Here is a 20,401-nt window from a genome sequence, read left to right as displayed (position 1 = left end):
GATTTTGATTTCAGTCCATACTTGTTAAAAAACTGGGAAGCGCATTTAGAGGCCTCTGTGACATTTTTAGGTAGCTGTATTTATTTAATTTTATTTTAAATAATTCTTTATTGTTGAAAGTATTCCTTATATCCCCCTTTTCCCCCCATTGACCACCTCTAGTCCATCCCAGCCCTCTGGCACCCCACCCGCACCACCCCATTATCTGTGTTCATGGGCCATGCAGGTCCTTGATTGATTACCTCCCACCCATCCACCCTCCCCCACCTTCCCTGAGATTCCATACTCTGTTCCATGCATCCATGTCTCTGGATCCACTCTGTTCATCAGATTATTTTGTTACTTAGAGTCCACATATGAGTGAGATCATGTGATACTTGTTTTTCTCTGACTGACTTATTTCACTTAGCATGATACTCCCCAGGTCCCTCCATGCTGTCTCAAAGGGTAAGACATTCTTCTTTTTTACTGCTGCATAGCATTTCATGGTATAAATGTACCACAGCTTTTTTTATCCACTCATCTGCTGATGGGCACTTGGGCTGTTTCCAGATCTTAGTGATTGCAAATTGTATAGGTAGCTGTATTTAGATTGGGGTGTTACAGGGGACCTGCTCATGAGCTGTCAGCCAGGGTCAAAGAAAGGTGCCACATGAGACTTTTTCTTGGCTTCAGGTTCACATCTTCTGCTTTCTATAGCCCATCTCTTTTAGAAGAATTCTGTTTCCTTTTTTTTCACAAAAGATGAGGAAAGCAGAGGGTGAAATAAAATTAAAAACTCCATATTTACAGTAAGAGTTTCTGGTTAAAATGGTTGTGAGACATTGAAATAAGTCATCAGAGAAGATGGACATTTTTAAAAAATGGGCAAATAGGATATTGTGGGGCAAAATAGTGAGATAATACATCTAAATTCCTTAGCCTGCCTTAGCTCACAAGAACTCTTAGCTCTTGCCCTGGCTGGTTTAGCTCAATGGATAGAGCGTCAGCCTGTGGACTGAAGGGTCCCAGGTTCGATTCCGGCCAAGGGCACGTGCCCGGGTTGCGTGCTCAGTCACCAGTAGGGGGCGTGCAGGAGGCAGCCGATCCATGATTCTCATCATGGATGTTTCTCTCCCTCTTCTTCTCTAAAATCAATAAAATATATATATATATATAAAAAAAAAAGAACTCTTAGCTCTTATTATGATCATTCTGAGGTTGCTATATAGGTTTTTCATAAAATATTAAGCATATCAGTATTGCCTATGTACATGAAAAGACTTTTCTTCTTATTTTTGTAATTAATTTCCTTAGTTTCTCCCCTCTGCATTAACCCAAGTTAAAAGATATTACCATTTGTGAATCAAAAATTGAGACTCACACATAGATTTCACAGAAATGTTCAGGGAGCGTTTGAGGATATTTAGACCCAAATCATCATCTAGTAACCTTAAGTATGTACTGTTTTAAACTTTAGTGTCACTGGTAATTAAAAATGTGCATGAAACAACAGCTACAAAACAAATAGGAAGCAAAAATTATTCATCTGACCACAATGTATCTTTTTTCCTTTTAATAAATATTATAATGAAAATGGTAAAAGATGTAATTGGTTTTTCTTAAAATATATTTTTATTGATTTCAGAGAGGAAGAGACAATAGAAACATCAATGATTAGAAAGAATCATTGATCAGCTGCCTCCTGCACACCCCCTACTGGGGAGCAAGCCCACAACCTGGGCATGTGCCCTGACCAGGAATCAAACCATGACCTCCTGGTTCATAGGTTCAACCACTGAGCTACACCAGCCAGGCTGTAATTGTTTTTTAATGTGGCCACATATATGCCATCTCTAATATCTGACTGTTTCTTAAAAACTTACTATATTATGTTTAAGATATACAAAAAAGCATAAAAATAGGACAAAATACTTATATACCAGATTATGAAATAACATTACTAATACTACTGAGGCTGCCTGTGTACCCTCAGTTCAGTCTCTCTGCCTTCCCTCAGGGATTAATCACTATTCTGAATATTGGTATTTGGTGTATCAATATATTTCTTCATAATTTTTGTATGAATGGACATATCACTACGTAAGTCATATCATTATTTTACAATTTGCTTTGTTGATTTGCCTTTGTCTGAATTCACATACACTGACATATATGGTTACTCATGTGGTAGAGATATTGCTCACCGAATATTCTACGTGCTTCCCTGTGTTTCTTAGCCTTTAAATCGAAATCACTGGAATGTGAGCAGAAGGGAAGTGTGTCATGTGTAGAACAAGGTGGTTAAAAGCACTCTCTCTTTCTTCCTCTTCCTCAGTGAACTCATAAGCCACATATTCCAGACGGGGCCATAGGGCAGCTAAAGGAACATGAAGTATCCATCAGCCTGGATCCTTGAGTGAGGGGGAGCAGAGTTTCTAGTTAACCCATGTTGGACATACAAAATGAATAAGAAGTAATCCTGTTATGCTAAAACAAACACAAATGAGATTTTTCTAGGATTATTCAAAAGCAATACTGTCAGTAGCGAGGTAGATTCAAAGCCTTTTGAAAATACTTCTATCCTATGACCCCAGGGTGATATTTATTCGCACTTGCATAAAGAAGCAAATCTCACCTGGCTGGTGTGGCTAAGTGGTTGAGCTTAGACCTATGAACCAGGAGGTCATGGTTCGATTCCTGGTCAGGGAACATGTTGTAGGCTTGATCCCCAGTAGGGGGCGTACATCTCTTTCCCTCTCCCTTCCTTTCTGAAATCAATACAAATATATTGGGGGGGGGGGGGGGAGAGAAGTAAATCTCATATACTCTAGTCTTTACCTTCTTTGAAGATCGATTGAACTAACAATACTTTCATAGTAGTGCCCTACATGTTCGCGTACTGTTAAGTTTTGTTTTCGCAACCTAGGTATGTGCCCTGACTCGGAATTGAACCGCAACCTTTTGGTACATAGGATGACTCTAACTAACTGAGCCATATTGGCCAGGGCTCTCCAATTAGATTTTAAGCTCTTCAAGAATCATGTCTTCTTTTCTTTTGTACCCCAAACTGCACCTAATAGTCTACACAGGCATGTAGTAATGAATGGTCTACTGTTTGATTGGGGAGGATGAGTACTAATATTAAATGCCCACTTTGTGTAAGGCACCTTGGCTGTGCTTCACACATTATCATGATCCTTACTATTTCCATTATGTAAATGAGGATATTAAGGCTAAGTAAGTTTCCTTTGGTCACAGAGTTAAGAAGATGAAGGGTGTGGGAAGGGCAGCTGAAACCAGTTCACTTGACTTTATAGCCTTTGCTTTTTAGTTTTTCCCACTAAGTGAGAGCATGCCTAGAGTAGGGCAGGAAATTTAGAACAGAGAATGGGTAACAAAAATAGTTTTGTTTATAAATTTTACAAACATTAAAACAGTTCTTTGGAGACTTTCAGGACTCAAAATTGTTGGGTCTTACCTTGATCACCTCTGGAGTCTGCTGAATCAAAACCACTGAAGTAGTATCTTTCATTTTATCACCATCAGGATTTCTACAGACTGATAAATTGGCCTGGGAAGAAGTTGTCAAGGTTTCCTGTAGAATTTGCATCATTTCCTTTTCTTGTGATAAGCTCCCTCTGCCTGATTTACATTCAACTAGTTCTTGAGCAAAGTCTTCAATGCTTTCCAGGATTCGTAGTAAGAGGGCTCGATCCTCTTCCTCTATTTTGTGTCCATTGGTTTCAATGATCCTTGTTAGACAGGAAGGTGAGACTTTTTCCATGGGTGAAGAGAGTTTAGATTTAGGCTCAAGATCTACAGGAAGCTGATCAGTCAACTGACCATGATTATTTAAAGAGTTAGAGTTTTTACCTTTGGCAAGTGGCTCTCTTAGAGAGGTCTCCATTCTCTGTGAAAAAGATTCCAAATCCATTAACAACTTATCTATCTCTTCCTTACTGTTAGAATTCATAAAATCTCTGTGGTCTTCCTCTTCACCTTTAGGAACTTTTGACTTAAGATCTTCCTTAGGTAGATTAACTACTGGTTTCTCAAATATCTTACCAATTTCATTTTGTAGTGAGGCAGGATATTTTTTAAGATGACTACCATGGTCTGAAAATTCTGCTCTATCTTCATTTACCTTCAACAATTCCTGACTGAGTCCATTCTCTGCCCTTTGTCCTTTACCTACTGCTTTCTTTCCATCTGACTCTTCTTCAATATAAAGGGTTTCCATTAGGTCACCAGAAGAAACATTTCCTAAAGCATTCACAGTTAATGACCGTGACTGAAGCTGGACATCTTTTAGAGTTCTGGGATCATTTATCTCTAAGTTACATAAAGAATTTGTAGAGTTGTTTGGAATGGATTTTACAGTGTCTATTTTCCTAGAACTATGCTTGTCACCTTGTAATTCTATAGTTTGAAACTGTCCAGGGTAAGGGGCTGAGAGCTGGACAACATCTTCATATTTAGGGGGCTGCTCAGTGCCAAATATTGGGGAGAAGGGAGTCAGTTGTAAACTAGGCATATTACTGATCAGTTCTGTTAAATCTATAGCCTCATTATTCCCAGATTGCATAAATTCAAATGGTAGCTTTTTCAGATAGGATGCTAACCTGGTCATTACATTCATATAGACAATTTCAGAGCTAGAAACTGCATCATTACCATTTCCTTCATTGATGCTACTCCCTGACTTTTTCTTTATGCATTGTTTTATAATGTCTGTGCATTTTTTCAAATCCTCAGAGCATTTCAGCAAGATGTCCAAGCACACCTTTATGTCTGTTCCAGAAGAAAAATTATCTATTTTATGTTTTTCTAAAATCTGAGTAACCAGGTCTTCTTCAGAGAAGTTGTGAAGAAACATCGAAGTCAAATTCATATCAAGTGAGTTTCTATGGGACAAAGATTTTTCCTCAACGGAGGAACTCCGGAGTAAACCAAAGGATGATGAGTTCCCATCATTGTTATAATGGCCACAGAGCAAGTCAAAATCAACTGACCTCCTATTAAATGAGTCAGACTTAACTTTCCTTCCCTTTTTGTAAGCTGCATGGTTAGAGTTTTTGAGTTTTTCAAGGGAAAATTCTTTTATTTTCCCACTGGCAAAACTGATTGCTTCTCCTGCAATGTCCTTTAAGTTACAGGTATTCTGAAATGTAGTTCCTTTCTTCACCCTGGGTATGCCTGCGAGGGCCTGATGGGGATAGTCACTTTCAGTTGAGGAAAACACATTCTCGTGGGGTAGAAACATGGAGTCCAGATCCACATCTTTGAACTGAGACACAGGGATGTGTAAGTCTGCACAGACACTACGATGTACCACAATGCAGTCAACTCCATGTGCGAAGGTGTGACAGGTTCCAGTGCAATAATGTATAGCTTGCTCAAAACGCCGGTCTATCACCACACTGCTGTAGTGGTTCACAGTACTAACCACAAGTCTGTAAGTTGCTGCCATAATATTAAATCTACTTAGTGGTGGGACTTGAAATTTTCTAGAACTTGTTTCAAGTAAATTCTCCTAAATGACACTCAGCTGAAAATATATTTGACAATGTTCAGTGGTTTCATGCAATTATAACAACCTTTCCCACAAAGGGAAACCATCCAAATTTGAGGTTTGGTAACTGTAAGGATACAGTAGCTATTGCACATATGTGCTTGTAGTAGCAAGTCTAATAATTTAATAATTGTGCTTTTTTGTTTTATTTAGTAATATCATGATACTCTAGGAGTATTTTTATAAAAAATATCCTTTTTTATATTAACTGTTCTTCAGCAATTCTATGATGAACAAATTTATTGTCATAAATTTATTGTCGTAAATCTTAGTTGGTAGTATAGAAATGTTGTGATAACTGAGTCCTCCAAAGGTTTAAATGATCCATTTTTCTGTGAATGAGAAGAAACCTGTAAAGAAAAAAGAAAATAATTAAAAGGAAATATATTTTAATACCAAGAGAACCTTTCATTTCCTCTTCTTTGTATCCCTTATGTAGTTAATTATCAAGCCTTATTCTTTGCCATTATCACTGACTGCTGATCTTTGATTCATGCCTTTATTTCATCAAACCCTACACTCCTTACTACCTAGAGAAGTATTATCTCAACTTTGCCTTGTTATAATTGCCTCCCAGTTGGTATTTCTTATCCCACACTCCTTACCACTTTACATGAAACTAACAAGTACTTCCATCAAAGTACTTGTTTGACAACACTAATACTTATTCTTGATCTACAAGTTCCTCTATACTTGGAAATTATTCTCCCATCATCCTCTCTTTTCTCACTAAGAAAGAAAAACAAACAAAACTTCATTACTGTTCTTGATCCCAGACTCTTAAATCCTGCCATATGCAGGATCTCTTTCTCTCTCTCACCATCAAGAGGATAACATTTACTTAATTGTTCTCTTACTTAAAAAAAAAAGGCTTCTAAATCATGTTGTAGTCGCTTTCCAAAAAGGTTCAATCAATGTATCAATGTATTCACTCAATCAATAAATATTGAGTGCCAGGCACTTGCTAAATGCTATGAATACGGAGCTTAAACATATAATTTAGATGGTACTACGTGCTATGGAGAAAAAGGAAGTGGGGCAATGGGTTTAGAAAGGAAGGGAGGATGCTGTGTTATAAAGGGCAGTAAGGGAAAACCTCACTGACTCATTAACAGAGACCTGAAAGAAGAGAGGAGGTATTTTGGGTTAAATCATACCAGGCAGATTAACCATTAAGTGCAAAGGCCCTGAGGTGGGAGCATGCTTGATTTACTAAAATGACAAGGAGGCTAAAATGACTGGAGCAGAGAAAGCAAGGAGGGCAGTGTGGGAGATGAGGTCAGAAAGGAAAGGTGGGAATCTAAAAAATACAGTGTCTGTAGACTACTGTGAGGAATTTGGCTTTACTCTGAGCAAGCTTGGTAACAACTGATGACTAGTGAGCAGAGGAATGACATGAACAGACTTACATTTTAAATTGGTAATTTTGGCTATCGTGTTCAGAGGAGATTGTAGAGGAGCAAGATAAGAAGCAGGGGAAAAAGTTAGGGGCTATTACAATAAATTAGGTAAGAAGACGAGGGGACTTGGACCAGGAGAATAACAATGGAGATGTTTAGATGTAGTATATATTTCAAATGGTTTGCTGAAGGACAGAATGTGTGATATTACTGTATCAAGAATGATGCAGTAAGGCAATGAAAGCAAGGAGATGATGACAGTAAAGAAGGAGATCAATAGCACCAATGCACCATCAACAGTAGTGATGTTTCAACAATAGAGCTTTTACCCATTTAATAATGAAACAGAACTTCACTGCTTTCATTTTTATTTCTTCAATCATAGAGAACTGTTTTGCTTATTCTCTTTCTTCTTTGGTAAATTGTCTATTGCTCATTTAGGCATTAGAGATTTAGTAAATACAGAGTCAATTAATGCAATTAATTCATGAAGAACCCTTTCTTTTGTTGAATTCTTATACTGGTTAGAGTATATTTCCTGGCTTTTTGGATCCAATGATTACTCTGTTTTTGTGCCAGTCTTACACTATTGTAATTACTGTTGTCTTATTTAGTTTTATTCCAACAATATTCCTTTATTTCTCTCTTTGTGGTTTTCTTCAGGTAGGTTACCCCTCATTCTTCTTGCCCTTTGGTGTCTTAACTTTGTTGCTATGTCTCATCCTCCACTTCCTTGATGACTCATTAAACTAGATAGCATGCAGGATGGGTGAAGCTGAAGCAGAAAGAAGTTCCATAGTAAAGGAAGTGCCCAGTAATTCTTAAGTAAAAATGCAAAGAAGCCAAAGAAGAATAGTGTTATGGGACAAAAGACTAGAACATGGCAATTATAGGAATTACCTTCTCAGAAGATGCACATCCAGAAGACAAGAAAGAAACTGCACCAAACAAAAAACTATAAACCTTTTCAGAAATACAAGATTTTGAAAGCGCTTTTGGGTAAGGATAAGAAGGCAAAGAAAATGCAAATGACACTGTCAAGAAAGTATATTAGGATAAGTGAATGAAAGATATTAGGACTATATCCTAATACAGGTGATACAGGTGATAGACAATACAGGTGATAAAACTGATCCAGGGAAAATTTAAATATCCAGATACCTATTAAAAGGCATCAGATAAATTCCTAAATTGGCATAAACCTATTTTCTATAAAATTTGAGAAATTAAAGAAGAGAAGTATTTATCTAGGTTTGAATATAAAAAAAACTGGTTGATAACATGACAGAAAATATAAGAAAGTAATCGTGTAATATTAGAATTTGAAATAGTCCAGGAAGAGAGAACACTGGCTAAAGTCAGACATGTGCTTTTTGACCAGTACTGCCCAATAAAACTTTTCTGGGTTGATAGGAATATTCTTTGTTTAAATCCCCACACTGCTGTCTGTTTACAGTGGCCTCACATAAAAGGTGGTTAACTTTTGAAGCCTGTTGCACCTGCAAAATGGAGATAATAGTACCCATCTCAAGAGGATTAGGTTAACATGTCAAAAGCTTAAAACAATAGGTAAGACACAGGAAATGCTCAATAATTATTGTTATAATGTACTCATGAAGTATTTTCTACTCTGAACCAGGCCCTGGGAGAATGATACTGAATAATTTATCATAGTGGCCCTCAGTGCACTTATTGATTAATGGGGTAATGAAAGAGGCAGGCACAGTGGGTATCAGGAGTACTAGGGTGGGGCTTCTGTTTTTCCCCATTATGCTCACAATTAATACATGCTCTTTTCAGAAATTAGAAAATATTCATAAGTACAAAACATTTAATTACCCATATAATCATTCAGAAATAACCACTGTTGATATTTTTATGGATCTACATCCTAACATTTTCTTTTCTTAAATATATTTTTATTGATTTCAGAGAGGAAGAGAGAGGGGGAGAGAGATGGAAACATCAATGATGAGAGAGAATCACGCCCCCTACTGGGGATCAAGCCCACAACCTGGCATGTGCCTTGACCGGGGAATTGAGCTGTGACCTCCTGGTTCATAGTTCGACATTCAACCAGCCGGGCCTGACATTTTCTTATAAAAATTTATAAATGTATATGTTTTACAAATATTGGACCACACTATGTATCTTATAACTTACTTTAAGCTAGCAATTTTCATAAACATACTTCCATGTTGAATCATTTTAACAGACATAATATTTTATCATATAGACTAGCGTTCCCGTTGCAGGAAAAATCCTGCAATAGGGTTTCCTGCTGCACTCTACCCCACCCTGCCTGCTCTCCTCCCTTGTCCCCCGCCCCGCGATCTCCGCCAGCCCCCCTGCTTTTCTAACTTCTCCGCCAGCCTGCTCTCCTTCCTTCTTCCCTGGCCCCGCCTCCGCTCCTCCCTTCTCCCCTGGCCCCGCCTTCTCTGCCAGCCTGCCTGCTTTTCCCTTCTCCCCCGCCCCGCCTTCTCCGCCAGCCTGCTCTCCTTCCTTCTCCCCCCCCCCCGCCTCCGCTCCTTCCTTCTCCCCTGGCCCTGCCTCCACTCCTCCCTTCTCCCCCGGCCCCGCCTCCGCTCCTCCCTTCTCCCCCGGCCCCGCCCCTTCTCCCCCGGCCCCGCCTGCTCAACTTCCTTCTCCCCCGGCCCCGCCTGCTCAACTTCCTTCTCCCCCGGCCCCGCCTCCGCTCCTCCCTTCTCCTCCCCCCGGCTTGCTTGCTTCTCTGCAGCTTTGCTCCCTTCTGCAGCTCTTGGCTTCTTTCTATGCTGTCGCGATATGCAAATTAGCCGTCATCTTTGTTTGGATAATTTGCATATTCATCCTGATTGGTTGGTGGGTGTGACTTGGCTGGTGGGCGTGGCTTTGACGTAGCGAAGGTGCGGTCAATTTGCATATTTGTCTATTATTAGATTAGATAAAATACAGGGGTAGGCAAAAGTAGGTTTACAGTTGTGAGTCTGGGGAAACAAGTTTATTCTTGAATTATTGTTTATTAAGTATTGTATTATTTATTTATATTATAACTATGAACCTAATTTTGTCTACCCCTGTATTTAGTCATTTGCTATTGCTAGACATTTAGGTTATTTACTATTTTTGTTTCTAAATAAACTGTGATAAACATTCAGATATGTGTGTGTGTGTGTGTGTGTGTGTATACACTTCACATAGTTATCCAGTTAGTGTTTTTTTTTTATTGATTCCGAGGGAAAAAAACATTGAGTTATTGTTTCACTTATTTATGTATTCATTAGTTGCTTCTTGTATGTGCCCTAACCTGAGATGAATCCATAACCTTGGTGTATTGGGAAGATCCTCTAACCAACTGTCCAGTTATTTTCTTAGAATACCGTATTTTCCGGCATATAAGACAACTTTTTAACCCAGGAAAATCTTTTCAAAAGTCGGGGGTCGTCTTATATGCCGGGTGTTGTCTTATAGGGCGGGTGCTGAAACTTCCGAGCCAGACTGGAGAATCTGCGGTCGCTGCATGCGGTGGGGGGAGCTCAAAAATGGCCACACTCCATTCATTTCAATGGAGCCGACAGAGACCGCAAGTGTGTCCGGTCGGCTCCTTTTTGTGCCGCATATGGTCTCCGTCAGGCTCCATTGAAATGAAAGGAGTGCGGCCAGGTGCTCGCTGCATATGGCGGGGATGCGGCCGCGGCCGATTTTGAGCTCCCCGCCACCGTATGTGGCGACCATATGAAAGCAGCAAGGGCGGCACTGTACAAGTATGGTAGAAGAAAATCCACTCACCAGGATTTGTGGAAAAAAGTGACTTAATGTGGTCCTGATGACAAGGTGAGGGGATGCCTCACCGGGAAGGTGTAAGTGAAGGGTGGAGCAAGCTGCAGGCGTCCGGGACGCCCGGGGTATGGAAAAAAGAGATAGAGCTGTGCCCAGAAAAACATGCCTCTTTCACCCGTCTGGCCCGCCCTTGTATCCTTGTATCCTATTACCGTACCTCCTTCTCTGCCTCTCAGATCTCGCTCCTGAGGACTGCACTGAAGCGGCGTTGCTAACTCGCCAGGGACTTGCCCGGCACTTGCTCTCTCTCTCTTGTTTGTTATCTTCCCCCTATCATCAGTTCCAGTTTGGTTGACAGCTTAGAAAACAAACAGCATGGCAGCTCCCATGGGTTTATTGTCTTATCCTTCCTTTCAGCTTTAGAGTGAATTAGGAAAAGTTTAATCCACTTGCACTGTTTTATGTTTACATGTTTGATAACAAAGAGCCTTATGTTTATAAGTGACAATTTCCCAGCTAAGTACCTGCATGTCATAAGCATTTGAATTAAAATTACCATATTGAAATCAAATCTGATGTTTTTTAAATTTTTATTTGGTGTGCATTGGAAAAGGGTTAGTCTTATACGGCGAGTATATCCCAAACTCTATATTTTAACTGGAAAAGTTGGTGGTCGTCTTATACGCCCAGTCGTCTTATACGCCGGAAAATATGGTACATTCCAAGTAGTAGAATGCGGAGTCAAAAGGTAGGGATGTGTGTGTACGCGCATGCGTACTTTATTTTTTATTTATTTCAGAGAGGAAGGGAGAGGAAGAGAGATAGAAACATCAATGATGAGAGAGAATCACTGATCAGCTGCCTTCTGTATACCCCCTACTGGGTATTGAGCCCACAATCTGGGACCTCATGACTCAGGTTGACACTCACTTTTTAAAGGTTCTTAAATAGGGTCAATCTGTCCTCCAGAAAAATGACAAACTTTTACTTCCAATATTAGGGTAAAAGGCTCATTTTTCCACATTCTCCTTGAGTGACTACCACTCTTTAAATCTTTGCTAATTTGTTAGATGAAGAAATGGAAGTGTGTTGTTTTAATCTGCACCTAAACAGCTTTTTATTTAGTAGACATTTTGTTTTGTTCATTTTTGGGAAGCCTTTCTTCATGCTCTTTGTCCATAGTGAGAGAGAGCATCTAAATCAGACTGAAGAGTCTGGAAAGGTTTTCCCAAATAAGGGATATATGTGCCTTGTTTTGAAGGAGTAATGAGAATTAGACAAATAGGAAAGGAATAATACTCTAGGCAGAGGGAAACATATATGTGAAGGCTCAGAGGCCTAACGCGGCACAGTGAGTTCAGAACTATCAATAGTTCTGGCTAATTTTACTGGGGGGAGTGCACAGACAACTAAGAGGGGAGGAATGCAGAGAACAGCAGCAGGAACTAGACCACAGATGACTGCTTTGTGTTCTAAACTGAGGAGTCTGAGCTTTAATGAAAACTATGGGAAAAACAAAGACTTTTGGGTTGGGGAGTAACATGATGAGATTCATGTTTTAGAAAGATCCTTTCAGCAGCTGAGTGGAGACATGGAAATCAATTAGGAGGCTACAGTAATAATCTGGGCAAGAAATGGTGAGAACCTAAACCAAGAAGGTGCAGTAGTTAGCAAAGGGGAAGGCACTGAAAAGATAGTCAAGGAGGAAGAATTCACACAACAGGAGGAGGGAAAGTAAGAGGGTGGAATCTTGGATTTCGGGTTGGGTATTGGGAGCAAGTGTGGTTACTCCCAACAAAGACTTTGTGTGTATTTTTAATTTTTTATGGAAGGTGGCCATAGAAAAAACAGAGTTTTATTCTGAATGTGCTGTTTGAAGAGGTACCTGTGGAAAATCCAGGTGAAGATAAAAACCTGGAGGTCAGCAGAAAGATCTGGACTAGAGATATAGCCCTGAGAGGTTACCCAGGGTGACTGCAAACAGTGAGAAGACTCTGGGCTGAGGATCACTGACATTTCTGGATTAAACAGAGGAATAGAATTTTTAGAGGGAGGATAAGAAGGAAAAGGAAGAGCCAGTAAGGTAATATGGAAACCTCCACACTAGTCCGTTTTCATAGAGGCTGAAGGAGAGACTTTCAAAACCGAGCCATGGGTATTGAATGCTGCTGAGAGGTCAAGGAAAAACAAAAATTACCCACTGGATCTGTCAATATGATGGTAACCTTATATTGGCAAAGGGTAACCTTAGCAACTATGATGTAAAAAAAAAAATCGCAAAGCTGGTCCCAAAGACTATCTATATATATAAAAAGCTAGCGACCAGAACGCCTTAACGACCAGTTGCTATGACGCCCACTGCGGCCAGTGAACCAGCCCGATCGCGGGGTGGGGCCGGCTGGCCAACTCTCTGTGGCCCTTCCCCTTGGCCGGCCCCGCCCCCGATCAGCCCCCACCACCCCGATCGGCCTGCGGCCCCTCCCTCAGTCAGCTCTACCCCCGATTGTCCTCCCACACCAATCGGGGGTGCTGCTGGCCTTCCCACCGCCCACAGCCCCTCCCCATGGCCGACCCCACCCCCAACCGGCCCCCCATCCCAATCGGGGGCGGGGCCCACGGGCCAATCACCCTCAGCCCCTCCTCCCAGCCAGCCTGGCCCTGATCGGGCCCCAATTGGGGGGGGGGGGCTGGCTGGACAACCTCTCGACAGGCCCGGTCCCGATCCGCTCCAATTGGGGTCAGGCTGGCCGGACCCCACCCGTGCACAAATTCATGCACTGGGCCTCTAGTGTATGTATAAGAGTGACACATAATTTAAAATATCTGTCAATATAAGCCTAAAAGAACTCTTTCAAAAAAAAAGAAGAAAAAAGTTCTGAATGATAACAAAGCATGTATCATCGCCTGAGTTTATTCTTTCTTAATGGCATATGAAATGAAGTCTGTTTTATAATCTTTGATTTAATGAAATATGGTGAAAATTTTCAGTCAGTCTAAACATCTATATTGTATAGGGGTAGAGAGCAACATATAATAGACTTCCTGGCAAATTATAGTTAATCATTCTGAATGTTTACATTTATCCCACCTCAGGTCTTGTTGTATGGTGCCATCCCATTGCCCAAGACTTTATCTCTCCTGATTTCTTTCATTCCTGCAAAGGGTCAGAGTCTATTTTCCCAACTTCTGCCTATGTGGCTCATATGCAACTTCCAGAGTTCATTCAACTCTTACTATCACTTCCACTTTAAGCAATTTATGATTACTCTAACAAGTACTTCCCAGTGGTTCCTGGTAGTACTCCATAGTAAACTGCTATATGGCCATTGCTGATGAAATGGATTTGTTGTGAAACAAAGGGACAGAAGCAGCAGACAAGAAAATGGTATAAAACTGAATTTTGAAAGAGCCTTACTAGGTGAAGAGGGATTAAACTGGACCTTGTAAAAGAAAAAAAATCTATAAAGACACAGAGATATGAAAAGACCTTGTGTGTTTGGTATTGCTGAAGTTGAAAACGTACAATATGGATTTTACAGTTTTAAGGTCTCCTCCAAACAGTAAGTACAAAATTAAGAATATAAACTGCATCTTTAAAAGACCTAGGAGACACTGTAACTCTAAATCACTATATATGATAGAAAACAGAAGCAGGAATGGTAAATGACTTAGCAGAGTAGAGGAGGAAGGGATACTGATGGCAAGCAAACCAATTCACCCCGCACAACCCAAAAAAGGTCCAGATTTGGAGGTACTAGGTACCATAGAAAACGGGCTAGTGTGGAGGATTGAGCATAGGGGGATTGTTTGAAATTTTACAAAGGAAAGAGAACTCCCCACCTACACTGCACAAAGTCAAAAAATCATTCCTTCTTCATCCTGCTGAAGACAGGATATTTGATGGTAAAAAGAAAAAAAAAGAACCAGGAAAGCACCAATCCCAGGAGTATCACACTCAGAGGTTAGTAAAAGACTGAAAATTGAAATAGGTACATTCTTGTCTTATTACATTCTGATCAATAAACCTATCAGCCCTACCCAGGTCAAGGTCACAAGAAACCAAGCTTATTACCTCCAGCTCCCAGCCCCCATTGTGGATTAAAGAATCCTTTTCTGGAGTTTAGAAATCCCATCTAACCACATGATAGCCTTATATTGAAGCCCATTAATTGACAAATGCTACTTTAATTTTAAATGAATTTTACTGATGCATAATTTACATACTCTAAAAAATGTACAGATTTAGTGTACAGTTCAATTTGATTTAACAAGAACCATGTAACTCCGGCCAAAAAAAGACAGAACATTTACATCACCCTAAAAATATCCCTCTGAACTTTCCCAATCAATTCCCCTAACCCCCAATATCTGTCAATCACTGATCTGATTCCTATCACTATAGATGAGTTTTGCCATTTCTAGATCTTCATATGAATGTAATCATAAAATATATATACTTTTCAGTCTGGCCTCTCTCTCAGCATAATGGTTTTGAGGTTAATCCATATTTTTGCATGTATCAACTGCATATTTCTAAGCAGGTATTCTATTTGTCTTATCTATTCACCAGTTGATAGACATTAGGGTTTGTTTCTAATTTAGGCTATTACAAATTAAAGTTGCTATGAACAGGCAACTAAAAGTCTTTTTGTGGATATGTGTTCATTTCTTTTGGGAAATTAACAATGGAATTACTGAGTCATAATAAGTGTATGTTTAACTTTATAAAAACCTGTAAAACTGTCTTCCAAAATGGTTCTACCATTTTACACTCTCATCAACACTTGAGAACTCTAGTGGCTCTACATCCTTTGGATATTTGTCATTTTTTTAATTTTAGCCATTTTAGTGGGTATGAAATGCTATCCCACTGTGACTTTAATTTACATTTCCCTAACGACTAATGATGTTGAGCACTTATTCATAGGCTTATTAGCAATTCATCTGTATCTTTTGTGAAGTGTCTTCAAATCTTCTGGATTATCTTTGATTCCCCAGTTCTAAGAATTCACTTATATATTTTAGATACAGATATTTTCTCTGGTCTGTGGTTTCACTTTCCATTTCCTTAGCAGTAGAGGTTTTAATTTTACTATTTTTTATTAATCCAAATAATCAATTTTTCTTTTATAGTTAATACATTTGTAACATGTCTTAAAAATCTTTTCTTATAATGAAGTTTTTCTCTTAAAGTTTTTTTTGTAGTTCTATATTTCCAACTCTTATGTTTAGCTCTATGATCTATTTTAAATTGATTTTTATGAATGGTTATAAGTCTGAGTTTGAAGATCATCCAACACTCTATTTATTTAGTCAAAAGACTGCCCACTGAGTTAAATTGGAACCTTTGTTGAAAAAACAAATGGCCACATATATAAGTTTATTTATACATTCTCTACTCTTGTGTCTATATACACCAGTACCATCCTGGGATTTTGATTGGAATCTCAATGAATTTAAATCTCCATTTGGTGATAATGGAGACCTTAATAATATTAAGTCTCTAATCCATGCAATCCATGAACATAGTATATGTCTCCATATATTCATATGCTCTTTAATTTTTCTCAGCAATGTTTTTGCAGGCCTTTCATTAAATTTATTCCCAAGTATTTTATGTTTTCTGATGTTAATACAAACGGTACTGCTATTTTATTTGCATTTTCCCTGGTGTTTATTGCTGGTGTAAAGAAATACAGTTAATTTATGTACATTGTTCTTGTTATTTGGCACTTTGCTAAATTCACTTATTAAGAGTAGTATTTTTTCATTTTTTTGTAAATATCTTGGGATTTTTTTTCAAAGACAATCATGTTGTCTGAGAAGAGATAGTTTTACTTTTTTCCTTTCTAATATTTACTGCCTTACTTCTTATTAATTTTTATTAACAAACTGGCTAGAATCTCCATAACAATAGTGACTAGAAGAGGTGAGCAATAAGGTATAATGATAGCTGTAGGTGTTGATATCCTTTATAAAGTTGAGAAAGCTCTCTTCTATTTCTTGTTTGTTGCGAGTTTTTAAAAAATCTCATATGGTTGTTTAATTTTGTCAAATACCTATTCTGCATTGATTGAGATGATCACATATTTTTTACCCTTGACTTTGTTAATGTGGTAGAACAGGGGTGAGAGAACTGAAATTCATATTAGGAAGGCAAGACTTAGTGTTTAAAATTTATGAATGGAAAAAAATAATTTATGAATGATAAATTCACAATATGTATATATTTATAAATATGGAGGTAAAAATGGAAAAGATAGCTAAAAAAATTGACAGTGGTTGTCTCTGAGGAGCAGCCTACTTGGAAAACTGATATATTTTAAAAGCCTTTTAAGCCTTGACACTTTAAATATGAGAATTAATATATAATATTAATAACAAATTAAAAAAATTAAAAATGGGTCTGTGGAGGTGTAAGGGTAAGACTGGGGCTGATTACTGTATGCTAAGCCTGGGAACAAAGGTGGAGGGGAGATGAATTCAGCTTAAGGAATGGGTTATTTTGGTGGGACATCCAGAAGATATTCCTCATGTAGATGGATATATGTGGCAGGGAAGCAATAGCAGTTGAAAATAAAGGTCTGGAATAAGCATCAGATAAAAGTTTTAAAGCCACAAGAGTGGACAACACTGAACATATATAGCATGAGAAAAGGATCAAGGACAGAATTTTGAGAAAGGCTGGCATATATGAGGTGAGAAGGATGCCAGGAAAGACACAGAGAATTAATTTTCAAGTGGCAGGAAAAGATCCAGCAAAATATGACACAGAAGTCAAGGGATCAAAGTGTTTCATTCCTCCAACATGCTGAATTCCAAAGATTCTGTTTGCCAATAAACATTAGAACTATAGTTTTCTTTTATAAGTATTTCTCCCTAATTTTATGGAAAAATTTGTTAAGCTAATAAAACCTTAAACAACATAAGTGTAATGATGGAAAATAGAGAATGGTGTTACACATATTTTTTATGTTGCTATTGTGTTCTATTTCAGGAAACATCTGGAACAGAAAGCATGAGGTAAAGAACTTCCACTGCTTATTTCAACTGATGAAAGGGTTCAAGAAGAAAATAATCAACATAAATCTTGTAGACACAAAAGTGATTAAATATCCATATCACTTAGATGGGACATTTGAAGACAAAAAAGAGGAAAAATTTTAGAAAAATTATTAAAAGCTTTTATTTAACAGAGTACACAAGGTGTGATGATTCAGAAGTAATGAGTCACTTAGAAATAATAAAACTATTAGTTTGCCTGAAAAACACAGGCACTCTCTGGTAGATGACTCAGTATGAAAACTGATCCCAAGAGAAAAATTTAGAGGATCCATAAAACTACTTGTAGGGAAAAAAAGGAGACCTGGAATATTTTATTTGTTGTGTTCACTTCAAAAATAGTTTGGAAAATAAATTAAGAAATTTCTTAGGCCCTAGCTGGTTTGGCTCAGTGGATAGAGCGTCAGCCTGCAGACCAAAGGGTCCTGGGTTTGATTCTGGTCCAGGGCATGTACCTTGGCTGCAGGCTCCTCCTCAGCCTGGACCTTGGTCAGGGCTCATGCAGGAGGCAACCAATCAATGTGTTTCTCTCACATCGATGTTTCTCTGTCTTTCTCTCTCTCTTCCACTCTCCCTAAAAATCAATGGAAAAATATCCTTAGGTGAGGAGTTGAGAGAGAGAGAGAGAGAGAGAGAGAGAGAAGAAATTTCTTAGAAGGGAAGATTTTTCTAATGCTCAAAGAAATTATATACATGAATATTGAAAGAATGATTAATGTTTTAGGTTTAGGGCTGTCTTAATGAGACTAAATGTAAAATAAGAACATTTCAGTAGCAGGCTTGATTTGAGCCTATGGAAATTAGAAAGTGCTTAAAAACTTACTTTTATTTTTACTCCAGTGGAGAAACAGAAAATGTGCCTGAGGGGTAAAGCACCAGGTGGGCAGTCAGGAGCTCCTGTCCCAGCTTCAGCTTCTACACTGACCAACTGAGTAAGTTGGTCAAGTCACTTCCCTCACTGGGATGTCACCTTCTCTTCTGGATAAACAGGATGAAAGATGGTTCTGGGATCTAGGGAACACGAGAAAAGCAAAAAATTTTTTCTTGGTTAAAATCTTTTTGTAAAAAAAAGCTATATTTTACCAGAGAACTATTTTGTATTACTTGATGTGGGAAGCACAATGAACTGGCTATTAATTTTCAATGCATGTAATTTGCAAAGCTACTGGTTGCTCTGAGTACTGGCTCTGAAAGGAACCTTTGGGGGTTAAAATTTTACTATTTTAAACAATTATTACATACCAAAACATCAACACTAGTTGTCTGTCTGCTGGTAGTATTTTAAGTTAATTTAATTCACATATTTTCCTTTTCTAAATCTTTTTCTTATTTTGGAAATACATAAAAATCAAAATACATTCTATATTTAAAAATCATTTGGACAGGTTAGAAGAACATATATATACAATGCAGTTTAATAAACTTTTGAGTGCCACTATAAGCCAGGCACTCTTCAAGACAAGCAAACTATAATCAATGATTTTGCCTTAAAGCAGCTTACAATGTGAGTAGGCAGAGAAAGAGGATACCTAACTTCTACATCAAAGAAAACATTCCAGAGAAGAAGACTGCCAAGCTCAGTTCTGGAGTAGAGCAGAAGTAGTTGGCCACAAGAAGCAAGGGAAAATGGTTTGTGGACAAAGGGAGCAAAGCAAGAGGTGGCTGGGATGTGTGAGGAGCTGCCAGGATTTTGGTATTATTCCAGAGTCTGGTGTGAAGAGAGGCTTCTAGGAGCTACAGTTGAAGGAGTGGGGCAGAGGCAACTTAGCATCAGAGCCCTGAGAAGTTTCAGTGGAGGAAGGCGGGGACAAGGTTAGAGTTACTCTGTAGGTGGAGGGCAGACAGACTTGAGAAGCAAGACCAAAACTAGGTAGGTCAGGTAGAAGGCCTCTGTAGAGTCCAGAAAAGAATCAATGAGGCTACAGATGAAGGCAGCTCAGGGGCTTAAATAACTAATCCATGATCACAAATCTATGAGCAGAATCTGAATGTCTTCCATCTTTAAATATTGTGCTTTTCTATATCCCTGTAAGAACAAATTCTGACTGAAGCTAAAAGATCTTAAATTTATTTTTATTAAGTTATGGATTTGAAAAATAGACTTTATTTGCCTGGCCAGTGTGGCTCAGAGGTTGAGCATCAACCTATGAACCAGGAGGTCATGGTTAGATTCCAGGTCAGGCACATGCCCAGGTTGTCGGCTCATGCCCAGCAGAGGGCATGCAGGAGGCAACTGACAGATGATTCTCATCATTGATGTTTCTATCTCTCTCTCTCCCTCTCCCTTCCTCTCTCTGAAATCAATAAAAACATTAAAAAATACTTTATTCATTTATTTATATTAATTACCTAAAATGTTAAGGGCATTGCAAAAAACAAGCAAAGCTTGTCTTGTAAGGAACTTACGGAGTAAAAGAAATGAGACAAAAAAGAATAGATCAATTAATTCAACAGATATTTATCTTCCTCCTGGGCCAGTGGAGATTACATTTTAGTGACAGTTACTTTTAGAACATAATTTTTACATCTTTTCAATGCATGAGGCTCTTCAGAGCCAACTGGACAATTCTAGAAAATGACCAGGAACCTGGTGTAAAATCAATAGAGCATGGTCAAGGGAAAACTT

The 20,401-nt window shown here is 38.7% G+C and overlaps 1 protein-coding gene across 3 annotated transcripts in view; it reads right to left on the bottom strand.

The window, feature by feature from the left end:
* Positions 1-20,401, bottom strand: part of PPP2R3A (protein phosphatase 2 regulatory subunit B''alpha) — a 148,724-nt gene that overhangs the window by 105,617 nt on the left and 22,706 nt on the right. For all 3 annotated transcript variants that reach the window (XM_079795331.1, XM_079795329.1, XM_079795330.1), the window contains 2 exons: positions 18,599-18,786; positions 3,461-5,904 (listed from right to left, as the gene is read on the bottom strand). In XM_079795331.1, the coding sequence (XP_079651457.1) occupies positions 3,461-5,452 (1,992 nt within the window). In that variant the 5' untranslated portion in view covers positions 5,453-5,904; positions 18,599-18,786. The remainder of the gene's footprint in view (positions 1-3,460; positions 5,905-18,598; positions 18,787-20,401) is intronic.

This window comes from Cnephaeus nilssonii (assembly GCF_951640355.1).
Source record: "Cnephaeus nilssonii genome assembly, chromosome: 17".
NCBI lineage: Eukaryota > Metazoa > Chordata > Mammalia > Chiroptera > Vespertilionidae > Cnephaeus > Cnephaeus nilssonii.
Note: the sequence above shows the minus strand (reverse complement) of the source record. Positions and strands in the feature narration are given on the sequence as shown.